General features: G+C 41.5%; 1 protein-coding gene across 1 annotated transcript in view; it reads right to left on the reverse strand.

Annotated features, from left to right (window-relative positions):
- cacna1ia (calcium voltage-gated channel subunit alpha1 Ia) overlaps positions 1 to 15,226 on the reverse strand; it is a 76,519-nt gene extending 61,293 nt beyond the window's left edge. The window contains exons 1-3 of the mRNA XM_034142249.1: positions 15,086 to 15,226; positions 8,802 to 8,935; positions 2,849 to 2,946 (exon numbers count right to left, since the gene is read on the reverse strand). Of these exons, the coding sequence (XP_033998140.1) occupies positions 2,849 to 2,946; positions 8,802 to 8,935; positions 15,086 to 15,226 (373 nt within the window). The remainder of the gene's footprint in view (positions 1 to 2,848; positions 2,947 to 8,801; positions 8,936 to 15,085) is intronic.
- Positions 15,227 to 23,558: the final 8,332 nt, after the last annotated feature.

The following is a 23,558-nucleotide window of genomic DNA, read 5'->3' on the forward strand; positions in this document are numbered from 1 at the left end:
TCTCTCAAGTGCTAATCAATTCTGCATCTGTATAGTCAAGTGATTATGTGATTGTTTAAAATGTGTGAGCAAGTGTTTCAGGCACACATTTGTCTAAGTCAACATACAGTACAGTGTGCAGATGCATGTGCATAATTGGTTGATTTTAATACAAGTTGTTTGTAAAGTATTTCAATCAATGTAAAGTGTGGTCAAAGTTGCAGTTTTTGCTTAACTTTTGGAATAATGTCAAGATCAAGCTTGACTTTGGCCAAGTTCTCTGCAGAGAAAAGACAACGTTCAACAATGACACAAAGACATGAAATGTATGTGTCAATTCTGAGTTGGAAAGCAATAAAGCAATAAAACTGAAATGTAGGAAAAAATGTTAGGACAGATCTTTCTTGAGGCGAGTTCGCACTCATCTTCCTCCTCTGGCTAATTTGTCTCGTCAACTGGTATTAAATGGAGAGCAGTAGTGTCTCTGGTGCGTTTGTCTCTAGTGCGTATGTGTCTCTTGTGGCGGCTGCAGGCGAGTCTAAATGTGTTTGTTCCCCAGGGTCCATGTCATTAGGCCACTGTTCCATTAGGCCTAATTGTGTGGAGAGAGAAAGAGACGAATGGAGGGGGGGGGGGTGGCGGGACAAGAATAAGTCAAAGCCCAAGGGTGTGCCGAAATAAAGGGTAGTGCTAACATAATAAAGGGAGCTTAAAGGTGGGGTAGGTAAGTTTGAGAAACCGGCTCGAGATACACTTTTTGTTATATTCCATGGAATGTTCTTAACACCCCGATAGCAATGAATATCTTAAGTGCTTTGACAAAAAATCCATAAAAAAATGTCATCTGTGGAAGCCGTAGTACTGTAAAAAGCACGACCAATCATTTTTCCGCTCCTTCACCGCCTTCCTCCATCTCTCTGCTTCCTGCTGTTTCAGGATAAAGATGGACGCCTCCCCTTGCGCCACAATGGAAACACATTTACAGCTGTATGCCTGCTCTATTTACTAAACCAGTAGAGTTCTCTTTTCATCCTCCTAACACTAGTTTATGAAGTGTTTGTCTTTCCCACTCCAATTCTGTCTAGCACTCCCACTATCTGACACCCTTTCCACCAAAAAAGAAGTCTAACACAACAGCACAGCACTATTATCTATCATTGTGTAGGAGGGTTACACATTGAGGTGTGTGAGGGGTCAGGATGTGCTAGTGCTCCCTGTGTATCTGTGGGCAAAATAATCACCCAACAACACAAAGGTACAAATAGCTTTATCCCCATGCTTCCCACGCCATAATGGGATCACTGATACTGGAGGAAATCAAGCAATCACACAGTCATGCTTACTGATCTTAACGTAAACAATGAATGATGATGCAACAAAAGTTATATGAACAGGTATAAATAACATAAACTATGAGTAGGCTTGTGCAAACAAACACAAACACTATATCTATATCAACTACACATATGCTAACAAACCCACATATCTGGAGATTTATGCTATAATGCATAATCATCTCTAGAAAAGCAGATGTGTCTACAATCTGTGCACTCGCTAAAACACTATGCCCACTCTACTGCACACAGTTTCTTATAAAACCCCCTGAGGTTTAGTGCAGTTTGTATTCTTATATCCAATGCGCTGTTGTTTTGGCTACGAGCAGGTTCTTAGTTAATGGCTCCTCCTGAAAGACAGCTTAAATGTGTGAAAAATGTAAATCTATCCGACACTGAAGACAGACTCTTTTTTCAGGTAATCACACTGAATAGAATCTCCCACGATTGGACATTTACGCGGGGAGCAAAAATCAGTTATGTTTGTTCGGGGTGGAGAAAAAGCGATGTTTTCTTTACTGAAGTAAGCTGAGTACGTAAAATAGTTAGCTTTAGATGTTGGTTTGTGAAAATACAACAAAGACAGCTGAGCTTGTGGACTAAAGGGTTGGAACAGCCCAAACAAGAGGACACACAGAGAGCCAGAGAGCATCTAAGAAGCACACCCAAACACATCCACTCTAAATGGTCCTTTCTCGCCCTCACATGTACTGTAATCGTTTTTTTTCATTTTTTTTACAGAATCTGTCACCAAGGCCCAAACTGAATCAGACCATAAGCGACATCTGCTGTGGACTCATGTCATGATTGTTCAGAAAGACACTTCAGTTACCTAAAGATATTGATGAAGAGTTTCAAGTTGCTTTGTTTGACCTTTATAAGAAATGGATTGCACGAAACTTTTCTATTTAAAACTGAAAAAGAACAAAACATAAGCAATTAAGTTAAATAAAAAAGTATTAAATCACATAAATGACATTGTTTTTGTATCAAAAACTTTACAAACTGCATTATCACAATTAGCATTAGGCGCTAATGCTTTGCTCACTACTAAAGTGTTGGAACTACGTGATGAGACAAGTCTGAACCTAGCTTGTGAAGGCTAATTGGTGCTTAAAATGATTAAAAGCTGCCTGTTAGGGCAGCAGGACAGCAAAATCAATAGGAGTGGGAACGTTTTTTCCAAGAACAGATTTTAGATGTGAGGAACAGGGTTATGGTCACGGACTGATCAGTGGAGCAGCATTAATAGATGGTTTGTAAATCTGATAAAGCTGTGACTCAGGGCCCGAGCGGGCCGCGTGATTGAGCATAAGATGAATGTTTAATGAGCCCCGTGGGGTACAGGTGGCACAAAAAAGCCAGAGATGTAATACATATACATGAATTTCCATGCAGATGCGTTTGTGCCTAATTGGAACTGACAGACTCACAGTAAGAGAAACTACAAGCACAAACTCCCAAAAAGTCATAGTCATATGAAAGCAAAGTTTGCCTCGCAGAAGTACACAGACAAAAACTTTAAATGTTCTTACTTGGCACTCTGTTGATGGCTTTGAGGGGCCGAAGGACCCGCACTGTCCGAATAGCCGAAAGGTTGATGTTCTGCAGGTCCAGAGAGTACTCTACCATCCTGCATAAACAGACAGAGAGAGAAGCAGAGGTGGAAGAACATCATTGAACCTTTCTGTAGTTCTATGAGCTTCTGGTGTACAATATGACAAAAAGGGATTACCAGCTAGAGCAAAGAGGCCTCTTCTCATGATTTAACATCAATGGTCATTCTTTGATCTAGTCTCACCTGCCCCCTCTCGGAGCTGTGTGAGCTTCAACAGTATGGGAAATGTGTGTACCGCAAAGAGCGTGGCAACACTCAAGAAAGAGTGTTGGGGGGGATAAAGTGACAAAGCATCAAAAGGGGAAGAGAACATGAAAGGGAGGTGAGGAAGAGAAAGAGGGAGCGGGAAAAGAGGGATTCATTCTATTCTAAGTGTTGCCTGCAGGATGTTGTGGCTCAGTCAGAGCCTGGCATCTGTTAGCAAGTCATTGCCACAGCATGGCTAAGCTGTTTGTGCCCCCAAACCCAAACCACTTTCACAGGAGAATGGCCACGGTTTGCCATGTATGTGTGTGTGTGTGTGTGTGTGCGTGTGTGTGTGTGTGTGTGTGTGTGTTAAATCCTGATGTATACATTTTAATGTAGTACATGTTTGTTATCAAAAACCGAGAGGTATTTCAATTTGTTGAGACAGTGAATGACTTTACCCAGCATACTGTATGTGTTTTAAATGAGAGCCAAGAGGACACTGTGTGCATGTAGTAGCACTGTGTAATAGTTTCTAAGCGTGGCTGTGGGTAGAATTGATGTCCCCAGGGCTACAACAGTGTTGGGACAGCATGATATCAACAGCAGCAGCACCACAAGCTAATAACACCCATAGCACACCCACTGGCTTTAACAAAACAAGTCAAGCTCGCTGTCTCTCACATAGACTTATGAACCTTGTCATATTCGATATTGTTATACTTTATTAATCCCACAGGGACGTTCTTTCCTTTTGCCCTTCACCAATGCCACAGAGTCACCAGCAGCATAACAGCCGAGCTCAAACTTGAGTGGGATTACTCGTTGTAACAAGGGGTTTGAGCTGCAGTACAGCTGACAGGCAGCCGTAGAAACATCTCATCATTTATTCAAATGCATGTGAAATACATTTGCCAGGGCATGAAGGGAGCAGTATCACATTTTATGGTTAAATTATTATGCCTTTTGGACTTGGGGCAACAGTCAAATTGTGTTTTTGTAAAACTGTAAAAATAAAAATCCCCAGACCTTAAGCAGATACATAATCGTCACCAGGATGTAGGGGCAGTCGCAGACCTTTTCTTTTACCCACTATTGATAACACGTTTTACTAGAGCACCCAATTTTTCATCAATCTATGCTCTCGAAATGCACCCGACTGATGCATTTAACCATCACATTTACAAAAAGTCTGAGATGCAGCCACCACAGACTCACATAATCCTGTGGAAAACACTATACTCTATATACTCTATACTAAATTACACTTTCTGGTGTTAATTAAAGTGGACCTATCATGCTATATTTGAATAATATAGTGTAGGACCATACCTATATAAGGCATATTTATACTTTTTTCTTTTCAAAATACCAAACAGATCATGCATTTTAGCCATGCCTCATTTCGTTCAATTTGCACTTTTTTTTAGCTCTGCTCTGCAAGGGCAGATTCAGTGAGAACAGCACCACCTACAGGCCTGGCATATGTACTACAGCGTCTCCAGCGCTTTCGAACGGCAATGGCCGTGGCTGTCTCCTCCTGATTGGTGGAGTTGGCCCAATAGCCGTAGCGCCACTGTCCTGATGTCAGGACAGTGTTCAAATCTGGATCAGTTTTTATCAGATCCGTTGCAGCCCCTTTTTTAGAGATTTGCGTATTAGAGAGTGGGTGTTTTCTGACACTTGGTGAGTTCCCTGGAACACCGGGGACACATATTCATGTATAAAAGACGTACAAAAGTGCATTTTGCATGATAGGTCCCCTTTAAATGAACATTTTGTTTCCTTACCTCTCATTGCATGTCACTGACCTCACGCCCAAACTCATAACTATATAGGCCCCCATCCCGGTGTTGTTGAGTACAAAAACAGCAGCTTGAGGAAAATGTCACAGTTTAGGAAAGAGCCTCACAGCTGTTTGGGGGCAGGATCTTCCAGCTAGGTAAAGTGGTGTTATAAAAACATTACAGTATCCGTACTCACTCTAATGATTTGATGTGGGCTGCTTAGAGAATGTATTACATGTCAAATTAAATGATTACAACATACATGTCCTTTCTTTAGTGAGCTCAAGGGCAAAAATAAAGACTTACATGTTCTAAATGTTGCTTGCTTAAGTTACAGGGTGATAAATAAACTATTAGATGGATGACTACCAAAGAGCACAAACAATTGCACAAGTGAGCACATGAATTGTTTGTTAGTGACCCAATTGCATCTGCATGTGAGGGAGAGAACAAAAGAACACAGATGTGCCTGTGTGTGTGTGTGTGTGTGTGTGTGTGTGTGTGTGTGTGTGTGTGGGTGTGTGTGTGTGGTGTGTGTGTGTGTGTGTGTGTGTGTGTGTGTGTGTGTGTGTGTGTGTGTGTGTGTGTAGGTGTGTGTGTGTGTGTGTGTGTGTGTGTGTGTGTAGGTGTGTGTGTGTGTGTGGTGTGTGTGTGTGTGGTGTGTGTGTGTGTGTGTGTGTGTGTGTGTGTGTTGTGTGTGTGTGTGTGTGTGTGTGTGTGTGTGTGTGTGTGTAGGTGTGTGTGTGTGTGTGTGTGTGTGTGTGTGTGTGTGTGTGTGTGTGTGTGTGTGTGTGTGCTCTATAGAAGTGTGTCTTGCTGTACCCATCAAACAGGCCGCTGTGTTTGGGAGGGTAATTAGTGGACCGCCGGAAGCGTCCTTTTTATGATTGTTCTCTATTTTTCCCATTCCTTTTTTGCTTGTGACGCCTTCATCTCATTCATGCTTTCATGTGACTGGTGTTTGTGTGTGTGTTGATATCGATATGAAAGGCAGAGCTTCAGGGGAAACCCAGGGTAGAACTTATGATAAGTATTCAGAAGCACATTTAAAAAGTGAGAGACAAGGAAAATAAAAAATATATTTCAATTGTAAAATGTGACTTTACTGTCAAATGAACAACATGTCTTCATGAAGATCCTCAGTGGAAGCATTGAAGTTAATAAAAGCATTTTATCTGAGGGATTTACATAAAAAAAGAGAATTCTTGCACTTGACAACTTAATAAAATATCCGCAACTGCAAGGACAACCGAATAAAGTAATGATATTTGCAAACTACAGCTTCAGTGCAGACTTGTTTTTGTCTTTTTAATCAAGCATTACAGCCAAGCTACTGAAGGCTAGAAGGGCAGATCCACACAATGTAATCTGGTTGTTTTTTCTTTGCAAATTGATATATATGAGAAGACTGATTCCACTGAGTCAAGGTCAGCTCCTTAATGAGATGGAAATATACAAACATCAGACAGTCTTGCTCAGTGTGAAAAAGTATTTTATTGTTTCTTTAACCTTGTAAATATTTTGAATGTGGCTTATTTGAGAACAACTATGGAAGGCAAGTCTGACTTTATGTAAAAAGGGTCAATCCTATTCATGGATCAAGAATCTCAGTGGACACATGCTGCGATATTTAGATTATACTAGGCAGGCTGGGAAAACTAAGACCCAGTGCGGTGTAATGGGGTTAAATAACATACAGTATAGAAAATACACTGTGAAGCAGAAGCATGAAGCTTCCTTGAGAGCCTGTCTGGACGAAAGCCTGGTCAGTATGGGGTCTGTAGGGCACAAGACAAGGGAATATGGCCATCCAAGCATGTGAAAAAGGAAAGAGAGGCGGGGGGGAGGAGGGCCAGAGAGCGAGGTGTGCCCATGGGTAACAGACATGGAGCTCGTAGCAGACTGTCGTCTGTGATTTGGCCTGGCAACTTTGGCACTGCCCTCTGCAATTAGCCTAGACGCTAATCTAATGGATGCTGCCAAGAGTGAAATGAAGACAGAGGCGTTCGCACAAGCCACAAACACAGATGAGCGCATACACAGATAAAACAAACTCTAAATGCATAAAATCACAGTATCTAATGTCTGTGTGTAATTATGTGGCACACACACACAAACGCAAACAAACTATGGGCATCCACTGGGGACGAAGTGATTCAGCTCAAATGAAGATGAATGTCCCTCCACCTGCCCTGGTGAGTCTGTTGCTCTCCCTTTGTTTGTGTGCTATTATATCAGCCATTTTCTCTCTCCCCCACACACACACACACACACACACACACACACACACACACACACACACACACACACACACACACACACACACACACACACACACACACACACACACACACACACACACACACACACACACACACACACACACACACACACACACACACACACACACACACACACACACACACACACACACACACACACACACACACACACACACACACACACACACACACACACACACACACACACACACTTTATCGCCCATGTCTGAGCCTCTGATTTCACTCGGTTCAGAGCAGGTGTTTGAACAGGTGTGTTTGCTTTTGTTTCGTGCACATGCATCCATCTAGCATGTGTGTGTGTGTGTGTGTGTATGTGTGTAACCGCTATAAGAGAAAGCCTTTTCGAAGTACACTCTTTAAGAGCAGTCAAAACTTATGCAATAACTTACACAATATTTGAGGATAGATTTGTCCAGTGTTGTGGGCAGGTGATATGGATCTCTCTGCAGTGGGTGTCTCTCTAAACCTCATTTTTGAATTCCCAGTTTCCTTCCAGTCTTTCATTCCTTCATTTATTTCCCTCTTCCACGAGAACCATTTTTATTGCAGCTACTCACAGGACTTAAGTATTACACTATATTCCGGTGTTAATTAATGGGCAATGATTAAAAAAAAATGACAGCACTTTCTCATCTTTACCCTAGTGAATACCCTATACTGTGTCTTATTGCAGCCATGTTTCTGTCATACTGTAGTGTCTGTGGCAGGGTACAAGAGGTTGCCATATGGTTTAATTCTCAGAGGACTACCCACACATGCCCCGTCTACTGTCACAATGTTGCTTACAAAATGAGTGTGCCTGAAATGCCTTCAAGTATTTATTTGAAAGGGGAAATGTCTGATGAAATTCATTGTACGGTTTAAATGTTTCTTTTACCTTGGCATGAATGCGACAGATAGATATAACCTGGTTTATGTCGTTAAGATTTTGAATTTTTTCATTAAATGTAATCAAATCTCTAAGAATCAATTCATTCATTTTCAAACTCATTTATACTACAAATGATTAAAATGGTTTATTGTATGATTATTAATACGAAGATAAAAGCTGAACTTGCCTTGTACAGTATGAGGATAAAAAATGAATAATGACAATGCTTTGTTCACATCATGCAGTGTCCTTCTGGTACTTTTAGTGTTAACACTGACATAAAAAGCAGGAGTTGTAAACAGGAAGTCTCTTGAGGTGACAGGCCACTCATTCATTAGACAGTTTTGGTGACCTGTCATCTTGCATCATCAGCGCTACACAGACTCGCAAAGAAGAAAATGTGAAAATGTCCGGGGTGACTCAAAATCTCACTGCACCTAACAGCACTTGACGGCTTTATTAATCTTCCCTCTGATTTGAATGAAGAGCTTAGAAAAACCCCACAAACAAACAGTTTAAATATGTAGTCGAGACTGAGCTGAAGTAAATATGACAGCGCTACAATCAGAGCAGGAAAAAAGTCCTGCCGCCAGCAAATCATTTAACTATTACGTCTGGATTTCAAGAGCATATGCTGCTAGAGTTTGTTTTGCCAACCTGATCTGCCCCAAACAATATGACATACCTCCTGGTTAACTCTAGCATTATGATATAGCTGCTTACCCAGACATGACGATGAAGAAGTCCAGCCTGTTCCAGGTGTCTCCCAAGTAACAGCGACGGCCAAAGATCCCAAGAGCCACCATCTTCACCACCATCTCCAGTGCGAAGAAGATGTAGATGAATGCATCGAAGGCCTGTGAGAAGACAAAGGGCGATAAAGATGGAGGAAGTTAGAAAAAGATGCCTTTGCCCCAAGCAGTTGTCAACGTTCCTCTTTGTTTTTTTTTACCCCTAACCCTTTCTTAATAAATGAAGAGCACTTAAAGGTGGGGTAGGTACGTTTGAGAAACCGGCTCGAGATACCCTTTTTGTTATATTCCATGGAATGCTCTTAACATCCCGATAGCAATGAATATCTTAAGTGCTTTGACAAAAAATCCATAAAAAAATGTCATCTGTGGAAGCCGTAGTACTGTAAAAAGCACGACCAATCATTTTAGCCGGCCCGGCTAAAATAACTGGATGGCCTACCTGCCTGTCAGCCTTCCATCTGTGCACAAACTTATCTCGTGCCCTCATTGGTCATGTGCGCGTTCGTGTGTGTTGGAGGAGGGGCTCTGTAAGGAAGTGGCAGATTTTTTCCGGCTGTGTATTTTCAAATTCTAGCGCACTCGAGCTGGTTTCTCCAAAATTACCTACCCTACCTTTAATATTTCTTGTGAGGATAAATTATCCATAGCTGTTTTTAAAGCACTTCTTAGATGTTAACGGTAAACCTGCATGAAAAAAAGAAATATTCAATATAATAGAATGAAGCAGACCTCCACCAAGGTTGTTTCCATTACTGAAATGTATTTTGTGTATCCACCATGTGATTAGGTTCTGTTCCCAAATGTAATGGATTCTTCCTCGACCCATACTACACCCTTTGATCTGGATTGATTTGAACCACTATTTCTCACATTCGCCTGATGACGAACAAACAAACCAATCTGGAAACTTCATATAGGACACTGGAAAACCTAATGTGACAGATGCTCTGATACAAACATGTATTGATACTGACCCCTTTTTATTTAAAGAGACATATTATGCTCATTTTCTGGTTTATAAATATATTTTGGGTTTCTACTAGAACATACTGTTTGTACATGCTTTAAAGTAAAAAAAAAAAAAAACTATTATCATACTGTCAGACAAGCTCAATATTAGCGCCTCTCTGTTTAGCTCCACTTCCTGAAAGTCTGTAGCCAGAGTGGTCAGCGGAAAGTGACTGTCACGGCCATGTAGCGCCACTTTCTACAGATATATGTATACAGTAGTTGTTACATCCCAAACCAACAATGGTTCTGATGGCTCGTTTAATGTCACATTTTCTCAACATGGGCTCTGTCATTTTTTAAAATACTTTCACAGCATTTGTCTTGCACCGAGCCTTGTTTAAAAGCCATGGAAATATTACTTGTTTTCTTTCTATCTTACGTTAAGGTCCTTAAAATACTTAAAAATCAACCATTCTCTTCTATATCCAGTCATTCAAAGGAAGTGTTGAAATTTTTTAACTCTTAAATGTATTACACAGCAATGATTATGATGATGTGTTTTTATGTTATGAAACACTGGTGTCTATAGCTTGAGCCAATGTTGCTGTTAATTTGCATTGTGATTTGAATGGGCTATATCTGTATTTTTGCAACGAGAACATGTGTTTGTACTTAAGTGGTACCACAAAACATATGGTGCTCACTGTGAACCAACCCACGCAGCAATACTGGAATCACAGGAAAAGTACTGTAAGAAGTGAGGAGGAAAGATAAATTGAGGGAGATCCAGGTCAAACCTCAGAGAAAACAAAGATACAGAGAAAAGAGACAGAAGTAGACACATGTAGAGAGAGACAGATGAGCTCATATCTCTGTCCTGCCTGCATTATTATGTTCAGATCACTTGCTAAACCTCCTATTGTATTTTCGGAACAAAACTCTTCCCCAGTGCTTTGCCCTGGGCTGTGCGACTGTGTTTACTGCCTTGTTACATATTCCTACTACATATAACTCAAGCTTGAACCTCTTTACACAGAGTCTTTGAAATTCAAAAAAGCAATAGAGCGGCACAGCTTGTTCATAAGTCATTGGTCATAATTTGGATTTAAAATGATTACAAGCTATTTTGTTTGTTCCAAACCTGTCAAACATACACAGACTGTGCAAATAAATACACATACACTATTCCCGAAAGAATAGTATTTTGCTACTGCTTGCTTTGCTGACCAAATAAAATAGTGGCCAAAAGAACGACCCCTTTAAATTGCTCTTCAATCAAATAAACTTTATATAGCCCAATATCCCAAATTACAAATGTGGCTCCGGGGGTTTTACAATCTGCAGCCTAAAACACTCTTTGTCCTTGATATCTTGCAGTGGACAGGAAAAACTCCCCCGATAATAACAGGGGGAGAAAGATCTAGGAAACTTCAGGGAGAGCAACTGAGAACGGTTCCCTCTCACAAAAATACAAATAATCTCATTCCGACAAGTTGAAGGCCAATAAATGTATATTCAAAGAAGACTTTCACAGATAGATAAATGCAAAGAAGTCTCTGAATGTCGAAAACTTAAGATCACATGTACTCAACAACTACATTTGACTTTGATGCTACAGTGAGGACATATGCTCTGGACAAAGAGTGTGTGCCCCTGACAAATCAGATTGCACACACCAATAGACATGCTGCAAAGGAGAAACTACTTTCCACAAGTACTTTGAGGTTATTACTCTCTCTGGGTTTCAGGGCGAACTTAAATGACAAACTAGAGACTGGACAATAACCCACAGCAGGCTAAGAAGCACTGATATGTGGTACATTTGGACAACTAGGAGGAACATGCTTTAATAGAAAAAGAGAGAGTTTTTTTTAACTCAGATTGATGAAAGATTGCAAGATGGTGTGTAGCGATAGAGCTCATTGAAAAGGATAAATGGTGTGTGCAATTTTGTGGATTTATTCACGTTGCACCACTGGCAGTAGCAGGGGTTGTTGTTTTGAGTAAAGAATTGCAAGAACAGAGAGAAGGGTTACTAAGAGCTACTGTATTTATTCCCTTTTTAGTCCCTGGCCATTGTCAGAAATGTAATTTATAGGGATCGAGATATCTAGGCCTATGAGGAAGTTGAAGCAAATGTGTGCACTTGTGGGTATGCATACACGTTTGTGCAAAAGACTGTACATGTTGAAATCCGTGTGTTTTTTTCTGTGCACTCATGGCTTTGCGGGCATGCCTTGTAATGCATTTTGAAGCCGACATGTGTGTTCCACCCCTGCTCATTCTCTCTCGCACACACAGAGCTGGCAGCATGCAATGGGAAAGATGAGAAGATCAGTCTCACATGCTGTTTAAATGATGTTTTGATAAATAATGCAGCCTCCACGCTTCACATGTAATCTGACGTTTGGCTGCACTAGTCGGATCCCTGTCGAGCAAGAGGGGAATGAATTCATCATAGATATTTGTCACCACCGCCAGCTTCCTCTTCAGTCAGGCTATCAGGTTTTATCGCCAACATGATTTGTAAAGAGGTTATGGCTGCCTCGTGATGGGCTCTTTCATGATTTGAAATAGGAGATGGTGTGGTAGCTAGCTACTTCATATGCTGTCATTGTGCTGCTTATTTGGCAAGAGGAAAGGACGTGGTAAGTAGGTCATCAGGATTGGGAAGGTGGATCATTTAAAATAAAATGATGTATGCGCCTCGTACTTGTGGACTTGAGTGAATGACGAGAGTGATCAGTGTATCAATCCAAAGGCACCGTACAGACAAATGTTCATTTCACACATAATGCCTTTGTTTGTTTTTTTAAAGATTTGACGCTCCATTAAAAAGGTGGCACAGGTGCGGATTTAAAAGTATAATGAGTCCTGCACCGTTCCAAACACAACTCTCCATTTATGGGAGATGACTATATAAATCCTGACATTATTATGCAGAGGACCTCCACCTCCTCACAGTTTGTAGAATTTCATCCTCGACTGGAGCTGTGAACTTGTTGACTTGTTCTTGGCCATGCAGATAGTTTCTGTTCTGTGCCCATGTATGGATAAATGTGCCATTAACAACATATTAATGCTCTCCAAATAAGTTGTTTTTCCAAGAAAAGTATACTAAAGTTACTCAAGATAATCAACAACCCTATTTGTTTTCAGGGGGACCATAGTTTTCAGTTCAGTTGGCTAACAACGCACAATCAGGAGGGCGTGTTTTTAAGTCTGGTTTGTTTGTCAGCAAGATTATGAAAAAAACTATTTTATGAAGCTTTTTCGGAAGGGTGTGGAATGGGCCAAAGGATAACCCATTAAATTGGAGGTGGATCCTAACCAGTGGGCAGATAAACTGAATATTGTTCATCTCAATAACTAATCCTATTTTCAAAATGACATACCAAAGTCATTTTGACAAAATGGAAGTCAGGACACCAGTGAAGAGTCTTCATTCTTCCCATACAGACATAAGGGAGGTATTTATTATTCATCTAACTCTGGAAGAAAATACAGTCATTCCCTACAGTTCATCCAAACTTTTAAGTTTGATTGTATTTTTGAACATTGTGTTCCACATAGCACACAATAAACCCATTTACTGAGCACTTGAACTCCTGAAGACTAGACCTTTGTTTTGTTTGGGAAATAACCTTTTGTATAGATATCTGAACATAACCTGGAGTAATGTTTACATTGTGTGTGGTTGTCTCTTTCCTCCAGTTAGCGAGGTGGGGGGTACATCTTTTCACAAAGGGGCCCCAGAAGCATGTGAGGGCCACTCTTAACAATCTCAGCTATGTCAGCAAAATCCCTCCTGTTACCATTAGCAACCAGCAGAACAGGACCCCTCATACTACCTGGGGAGACAATATGCTTGTTAGAGAGCTACAGTAAAGGATGGAGGAAGGAAGAGAGAGAGTGTGTATGGTGGGGGAACGGGATCATACAGAAGGAGTAAAGATGGCATTGGAAGGAGAAGAAGGAGGAGGAAAAGAGATACTGAAGCAGGAAGATGTGTCGCACAGTTGTAAAAACTGCAGTGAATGCTTTTTTTTAAATCTCTGCGCAATGAAGAGAAAATCCGATGAGATAAATAAACCTATTACAGTCTGGTCTGGGGGGCTTTATTTGATATTATAATCCACTCTAATGTGCTGTAGGCAAGTGAGATATGGTGGTGCAATCAGTCAACATAGCAGCACACAGGAGGAACCAACAGCCGTCTCCTCCGGTTACTGTAGACAGATTTTCAATATCAATGGACATTAAAAACCACCAACAAAAAGCATGTGAGGCAGAAGGTTGTTCTTGTCACACCTGATATTCAGCCTGCCAAATGTTCTTCATTGAAAAGCAGTTAGGAGCCCAGAGGAACACACCGAATCCTCATCCAGTTTGCAAATTACACAGAACCCACATTAGCCCTACACGGCGTGCGGACAGAAACAAAAGGGATATATCTGCAATTTGGCAAGAAAACAGACAAACAACAAAATAATAGGTGTTCTAACATGAGAGAAAATCAAGCTGTTATTAATTCCTTTTGTCAATGATGACCTGGTACAGGATCAAGCAAGCGCATGTGCATAAAAACACCAACCTACAGGAGAGTACTGATTCTACTTCATGACAATCATCTTGAGAATAAGGTGCATGGTTTCCCGTAACACACGCCTGCACCTAAAGGACAGAAACGCTTATAGGCCTTGGGGAATTTGAAAGTCGGACCCAAGAAAGGAGATAGATAGGATAGAGCGGCCAAGTTTCCCGTGAGCAAGGCAATGAATCCCCAAACTGCTCCAGAGGTGCTGTACTATGGCTGACTCTGCACTGAGACCCCTTTGAAATACATACATGTCTTGCGTGTATTGTCGTCCAGGATGCACATGCAATAAACAGATTTCAACTTCATTTTGTAGATCTTGTCATTTAAAAGTAAACAACTTCAGGCTAGAACTTGATTATGAAAAATGGCTGTGGCATTTGTGGCCGTCCAAAACCAGAAATTCAACTGCAGGTACTTGTCTCCACAAATGTATTCTCATCACAAAGTGACACAATCACATGCAGCTCCACAAGACTATATTATAACTAACTGAGTCTTTTCCCTGTGCAGAGAGCAAATGCAAATATAAAGCTTCCAGGTGGATACATTCTGGCTGCCGTGTTAGACTGTATCACAGCTGGAGGGACAGTGGTGAGCTTCTCTGATTTGATGACAAATCGTAGATGGTTTTGTTCTATATGTCATCAGTGCAGTGACATATTGCTCTGTCACACAGGCCAACACACAGAGGACTAGCTTACCTGCAGTATCTGGCAGCGGTCCGAGGTGCAGTCGATGTTCTCACAGGGCTGGTACATGCCCAGTGTCACACAGTTGAGCACGATCACCATGATGCTAATCCTCTCGAACCACGTATTAACAGGACTGGGGTTAAGGAGCATAGCAGCTGAGGAGAAATGCACGGCACACACATTTCAAATTGGCTTGTATGGATTGATGGATGGAGCTGAAATTGAACACAATCTGGAAGGATTTCACATACATCAATGTTATGAATATGACACATTATCTGATAAGTATACATTTTAATAGAATTTGAAGCAGTTTGATTTAAAGATGGAAAACCAGCGTTTTTGTGTACTCATCCTAACTGACAATATCAATTTAACTGCTAACTAAAAAAACTAGAAAGCATAAGAAAAAATGAAAAAAACCAATATGAGAGATTATGATTCAAAGCAGCACGATGCAGACTGCCTGTAAATGATCTTCTAAACTCTTTAAGCGGCTTCATGCCTGCTAACTTAAGGCCGCAGGGTGCGTTTGTTTTAACTCCCACGCAGAGTGAGTGGGTGGGGGGGTTATCTCCGTGTTAACAGGATACAGTAGTCCTAAGGAAAGGATAATATCCCAACAGGGAACAAAGACGGACATTCCCAAATCAAAAGCCCTGGGTAAACGGTGAGGTGCGCGGCAAACTGAAAGCGCGCACTCTCGCGCACACAGCGGGAGATTTGGAGGAGTACAGGAAGTCTAGGTATGATCTCCGGAGAGCAATAAAAAATGCAAAGAGACAGTACAAAGAGAAGGTGGAATCTGACTTCAAAGGCTGTAACACTAGGAATATGTGGGCGGGACTAAGGACAATGACTGACTACAAAGGAGCAGCGGGGGGTGCTGCGGGAGTGTCTGCGTGCGCATCTCTCCCAGATGAGCTAAACAGTTTTTTTGCACGCTTTGAGAGCAGCCAGGCTGTGGAGGTACAGAGGGACCAGGAGCTACACTGCCCTTTTGTTTTAAATAGGGCAGATGTGTGTAAATCCTTTAAAAGGGTTAACCCACACAAGGCTCCTGGACCTGATGGCATCCCTGGCCGTGTTCTCAGGGTGTGTGCAGTTCAGCTGGCAGAGGTGTTCACAGACATCTTCAACAGGTCCCTGCTGCAGTCTGTAGTCCCCACATGTCTTAAACACTCCACCATCATTCCTGTCCCCAAAAAGACAATCATCACCTGCCCCAACGACTACCGCCCAGTAGCACTCACCTCCATCATAATGAAGTGCTTTGAGCGGTTAGTCAAATTATTCATCACCTCCTCCCTCCCTGAATCTCTGGACCCCCTGCAGTTTGCCTACAGAGCAAACAGGTCCACAGACGACGCCATAGCCCTCACCCTCCACACTGCCCTCTCACACCTGGACCCGAAGAACAGGAACACATATGTGAGAATGCTGTTCATTGACTACAGTTCAGCATTCAACACCATTGTGCCCTCCAAGCTGGCCATCAAGCTCAGAGACCTCGGGCTCAACAGCGCCCTCTGCGACTGGATCCTGAACTTCCTGACGGGCAGACCCCAGGCAGTGCGGGTGGGAAACATCACATCCTCCACCCTGATTCTTAACACCGGTGCCCCTCAAGGCTGCGTGCTCAGCCCTCTCCTCTACTCCCTGTTCACCCACGACTGCGTGGCCACACACAGCTCCAACACCATCGTGAAGTTTGCTGATGACACGACCGTCATCGGCCAGATCACAGACGATGACGAGACGGCATACAGAGAGGAGGTCGAAAACCTGACATCTTGGTGCCAGGAGAACAACCTCCATCTCAACATCAGCAAAACAAAGGAGCTGATTGTGGATTACAGGAAGCAGCAGGGAGAGGGACACGCCCCCATCGCCATCAATGGGACTACGGTGGAGAGAGTCAAAAGCTTCAGGTTCCTTGGGGTCCACATCACTGAGGACCTGACATGGTCTCTTCACACCACCACCATCACCAAGAAAGCTCGACAGCGGCTCTTCTTCCTCCGCAGGCTGAGGAGGTTCAAAATGGATTCCAGGATACTCTGCAACTTCTACAGGTGCACGATAGAGAGTATCCTCACTGGCAGCATGGCGGCCTGGTACGGCAGCTGCACCGACCTCGATCGTAAGGCTTTACAGAGGGTGGTGAAAACTGCACAGCACATCACCAGGACGGAGCTGCCATCCATGGAGGACCTTTACTCCCAGCGGCTCAGGAAGAAATCACTACGGATTATCAAAGACCCCCATCACCCCAGCCACAAACTGTTCTTTCTGTTGCCGTCTGGCAGACGTTACCGCAGCATCCGGGCAAGGACAAGAAGATTCGGAGACAGTTTCTTCCCGCGGGCAGTGAGACTGTTAAAAAATTGAACTGTTGAAACAACTTCAAACATTCAACTGCTACTCAGTAGTATGTATCAAATACCTAATATATATATATCATTCCAATAACTTGTATATAGACTCATACTGCACTATTCCACATCATAACTTTATTTCATTTTTATAACTATTACTATTTTTGTATTGCTCTTGCTCTTATTGTTATTATGTTATGTTATTATGTTGCATTGTTGGAGAAGCCTGTGACATAAGATTTTCAACTGCATAATTACTCTGTAGCTATGTCAGATTGACAATAAAGAACCTTGAACCTTGAACCTTGAACCTTGAAGAGACTTGAAAGGTGGGTAAACGTCTCCATACAGCCACGGTTTAAAATAAAGCTGCAGATAAAAGTGTCATTTTTCAGAACAATGTTACCACTCTGATGATTCTTATTAATCTCAAATGCATGTTTGAGGTTTTTTTAATCAATGTTATTTTGCTGGCATTTCTTTGATGCCATAGTGCTACTATATATAACTTGTAAAACCATTTCAAAAAATGTGTCTAATATATAGCCATTTAAATGAAGGAAAACGGTAAACATTTGTGTTATCAATTATATTATAGACAACATAACATTAGACATTTCCCATAATATGAAAGGTTTGATATGATAAATGAAAATGATACCTTTGGAGAAATGTTGCAGCATATTGCCGCAAAAGTAAAAAAATAAATGCTCTCCAAGATTATCTTGAAAAGCACTGCTTTGTACCAAAGTGTGAAGAAGTATAGAACCAGACAGAGTCACATCAACATATCAGTTCATAGAAGATGACTCATCCGCAGCACGTATGCAACACACCATGCGAGTTTAGAGGTCAGGCAGCCGCCATGCTGCCAGTGAGCAATTCGTCAATGACAATGAATATGAAAAGTATTTTTCCAGCCAACATATTTTTGCTGTATGAGTCACAAAATCAGACATGACAGTAAATACTATTGCCCGCCAAGGCACACGACCCCTTTGTGATATTTACTTAAAATGATGAAAGACACAACAGCATTGGCTCTGATTTTTTTAAATATCATTAGTAATCTCAAACCAGTGGCGGCCTAACTGAAATGAAATAGTTTGCTTGAGTTCGACTTACATCCTGGGGACGAGCTACTCATCTTCACTCCACCCTTCATCTCTGTGAAGCTATGTCACCCTGCAGAGTGCGACTCCACCCTGGTTTACCCAGACGCCCTATCTATCTTCTTTAGGAGTTAAGCATTGTAATTATTGTGTCATTTTAATGATATTTAAAGATTAATAATACTGAAAAGGCAAATTCAAATACTTAATTCATACAGTATTATGCATACGATAGTGGGGGGTATAAGTGTGTGTTATAATCACTGTCATGCAGTCTAAAAGTCTTTAAAGCTTTTCACCTTTTTTGATATCTTAAGCTGTCAGCTTATGTTCTTTAACTTCTAGGCTCTATCCTCTTAACTCATACTTTTTTGTCTTTCTTTTATACTCACACAATAAGCTTTAAGTCTTTTGTTCTCGTGAACTTTGCACTTACAGAACTTGTGTCAATGGGAAATGTCTCTGTGTGGCATGTTACAAAAAACTAACTTTACACGGATGATTGCAAATGCTTAATTAAGAGGAGGAAAAACGCTCACACATCTTAAAAACAACTGTGGGTGACATTATTTATATCCATAAACCTGACCCAATGCAGGCTCTCTGTTAATCATATGAAAAGCTGTATTTCTCAGACGTAAGAAGTAAGAAAGGCAAAACCAAAATATACAGTGAAGACTTATTTGTATTTTAGGATACATTAGTTTGAGCACATTTGCCATATGGATCTTTGCATAAGCAGGCGTAAGTAACATTGTAAAATGTTATGATAAAATTAAAAAAAGTAACATTGCAACATTCATCCTTAATCTGCGAAATAATATGTGCATAAATAAGCATTATTATATATATTAAAGATACTTTAAACATTCACTAAGCCTAAGACACTTTATCATTCGAGAAAAGTCAGCATTGAAGACATTCATGATTCTCTGATCTAAAACTATGCATTGTGTCATTGATGCTTAGATCTTATTTTCCCTTTAAAACAACAACCAGGTAACATATTTGAGAAACACTGTGACCTGCACAAATAGTCTCCACGGACATCAAAACGATGAGAAGAGAGTTAGCTATCAGCCGTGCTACATCTCATTTCAGTGGGTAACCTCTTTTTGAACCTGCCTTGCACAAGGACTTCAACTGAAGTCCTAAGGTCCAAAGACAAACCCTAAACATGAAAAATACATTGATTTGAAGCTCAAGGATTTCAAGTACTTTTCTGTAGATGCTTTGTGCACACTATTTGCTTTTATGCAGGGATTACATGGTTGCAAACATCATTGTTATTCATATTTTCAATATGTGTCCCTGCACACATGCATACTCTCCATTAATCTACACGTGTCTCCACCCAGATGCCTCTCAGCTGCCTCTGCTATCTCTTTAGCACTGCTCTCAAGGGGTCACAGTGAAATGGGGAGAAATCAAATCAGAGCGATGTGTGAAGAGAAATATATTTATGAAGTCTCTTTGCCTCCTCTTCCTTGTCTCCTTATCTAACCAACACCCCCTTCTTTGAAATAAATAGGTGTGTAAACCCCTTTGGGTTACATTGTTCTTTCTTTCCTTTCTGTAACTCTGTTCTTTCAATACAATTAAATTGTTCCTTCTACCTCTCCTTTTTTTAGCTTTTCATTCATTCCCAGGTGTGACAGATCAAACCATGGACAATGTTGCCCTTCCAGCAAAAACAAACACTTTGGGAAGCAATATATACCTCGACAGGCAATGAAAAATCTATCAGACTTCTTGAGGTTTGACTTGTCTGTCTGTCTGTCTGTCTGTCTGTCTGTCTGTCTGTCTGTCTGTCTGTCTGTCTGTCTGTCTGTCTGTCTGTCTGTCTGTCTGTCTGTCTGTCTGTCTGTCTGTCTGTCTGTCTGTCTGTCTGTCTGTCTGTCTGTCTGTCTGTCTGTCTGTCTGTCTGTCTGTCTGTCTGTCTGTCTGTCTGTCTGTGTGTGTGTGTGTGTGTGTGTGTGTGTGTGTGTGTGTGTGTGTGTGTGTGTGTGTGTGTGTGTGTGTGTGTGTGTAGCGTTCCCGCACGACAACTAGAAAACCTGCCCCGAGGTTCTGTGTTAGCAAAGCAGGAGCAAAGAACAGAAGCATGGTGTGAACTCGCAGAAAGGAGCGAGACACACTGTCTGAGAAAGAGAAGATGAAAAATGAATAGCTACAGATATACAAAAAGCATGGGAGAAAACTTGTTTGGGACCTCGCAATAAACAAACACGAGACAGGAGACAAAGCATAGAAGCTATGCCGCTGCACACAACCTGTCTTGAACTTTCCCACAAAGCTCAGAGTTTAGCATACAAACATTTGCAGGGTAACTCGGGTCAAAACGCACAAAATCCACCACACTCCATCACATGCAAAACATCCCCCCCCCCACACACCCCTAGCGGACTCCTCACCTTCGACCCATTAACAGTATCAGCAGCATTTTCACTGTCATGTGAAGTGACTCAGCGCTGGTTTGAGTTCAGTTTCTCTGTCATACTGACCCTTTCCCTCCCCAGGGAAATGAAGCAGCGTGCGGCTGACTCACAACCAGCTGATTCCAGAGCGCTTTCTGGTAATGTCACTCCCTAATCATGTTTAGGTGGTGCTAACTGAGTCTGACACCAAGGATGCTTTGAGGTGAGACAAAGGGAGGCATGCTGTTGTGGAGCTTCAGCCTTTAATTGAATTGTGCTTTTAAAACCATTACTCGTGTAATGTACCCTTAAAGGATCCACCCAGAGACCACCACGTGTGACTGAGGAGGTTCAGTTTGCATTTGTATGCGTCTGTCTTTTTCCCTTTTAAGCATTAAATCTCTTTCTCCTAATTCCTGTATGTCTAAATCTTCTTAGGATGCAGACAGAGCCTCTTGCCTCTTTCTACTCTTCTCTCATCTCATCTGTTCCCTCTTCTTCTTCACGATGTCTCTACCTATTTTTACGCCTGTCCCTCTATGTCAATTCAGATTTCGTCATACACACGCTGTCCCTTTCATCCTTTTTTACCCCTATTTGGAGCTTTCCAACTTTATCAAGCTCTCTGTCTTTCTCCTTGATAAAACATCTCAGGATCCCCAAATTGTGTCACTGCTTCTCTTTTCGTCTGTGATGCATTCAGGTAACAAAAAAGGCAGCGCTTAGAAGCTCAGCGTGATGTTATTTTCTACACCTTTGATGGCAAACATCTTCACAAAGAACTCATTATTCTAATCATTGAATGTAACAATGGAGGGCTCTGGTGCATGTGTAAAACTAATTTATTACCTGAGTGCATTTCTTCTTCTGCATTTCTTTAGTCCCCATGAAAATATGGTATTCTCCCCTGGCTGCAGTATCTTAACATTTTAATGTAGCAGCCTTAGAGCTGAGATTAACCATAATGTGGTGCAGATTTAAACCCTTATGCACTACTTTTTTAAAGGTTTCCCCACATTCTATTTCAAATAACATGTGTAAAGCCTACCAGATATTTATTTTTAGGACCAGATATAGTCCGGAATTTTAAAGATTCTTACAACTTATAACATCCGCCATTTAGGCACTGACTGTTACATATTTATCAAGTATGGATGTTTCATGTTTTTTCAATCTCAGCTTTGTAACAAGCGTTTGCTGTAGCGTGCGTTGGACTGCTTCGCTAAGACGGAGCAGAAATGCACATGGGAAGCCGAATTATTAAGAACCAAACCCTAATTCTACATGATTGCTTTAACTGCTGCAAAATAGTAAAGTGTGTGTGTTTCAGTGTGGGCATTTATATAGGCTAATCCTATTGACTATTACATGGCTGCACCAAATCAACAGTGTGTGTATTCTTGCTAATAACTGGATGACTCATGTCTGAATTTTAACTCTGTCATTTTAAACAAGGATTTTTAACAGGGCTCCCTTCCGCAGTGTGTTTGTGTGTGTCCCTTTGAAATCCCTCAGCATCAGTCTCATACAGAGGGAATCAAAATGACATCCAGCTTCTCACTGTGCCACTGAAGCCTCACTCTTCTCCCCATGAGTACCAAGCCTGATAGGTCACACACGTGCACACACACTTTTGTGCTGTCCAAGTAAAAAGTAATTGTCACATTACTGCCAACATTTAAAAAACATAACACACAAATGTTCCTTCGCTATTACACTTGGGACACCTTAAGACCCATTTAGTCCTGTGGGTTTTCAAATACTCCATCATACAAACGACACATAGTTGTGGCGTGTTTTACAACGTTAGCTACTATGTGTGTTATGACGACGACGAGGGTCGCAGCTGCTGGAGGAAGAATCTGTCAGATGAGTGATGTCACAAGTGTACATACTGATACAGAGTGTGCCCAGCTGTCCTTGGTATATCTCTCTCTCTGTGTGCCTCTCTATGATGGAGTAGGTAGGCACACTGCCAGGAATCTCACCACCTACCTCCCTCCACTCCCATCCCTCTTTTTAACCCACTTAGTTTAGGACCTTGTTGTAAACTTGATCAATGAGTGAATCCCATTCTCCTTCTGACCCTTTGGCTGTTTGACCTCATTTCTGCAGTTCCACAACAGTCTGCCAACTCTTTACTTTGTGTCAAAACATTTCCTGCCGATTCCTTTCTGTGCCTGAACTTTGTGTACAGAGGATTTTACTATTTTATCAAGTTTGCCAACATAAAACAAAGAAACTTTTTTACAAACTATGCAAATGTGCAGAGCCACTCTCTGTGCAAACAGCTGTGCAAATGACCCTGTTTAACTTTTAATGGTTACAGACGACTAAACTGAAGAGTTCATAATGTTCTTAACAAAGCCCTTACCTCTGCATGCCAGAAGGCCAAAAGCTCTTCAGCCATTGAAGCATACGCACAGCGCAGCACCTTGAATAACAAGTAGACCCCCGTCTTAAAAGCCTTAAGTAAAGAGCAGTATATGTTCTATAAGAGCTGCTATGCTTGTCTCAGCAAATGTTACTTTCACTTAGGCAGGACCAGAAAAAAAGTTAGCTTATGAGGGTTTTC

This window comes from Trematomus bernacchii, unplaced genomic scaffold (assembly GCF_902827165.1).
Source record: "Trematomus bernacchii unplaced genomic scaffold, fTreBer1.1, whole genome shotgun sequence".
Taxonomy (NCBI): Eukaryota; Metazoa; Chordata; class Actinopteri; order Perciformes; family Nototheniidae; genus Trematomus; species Trematomus bernacchii.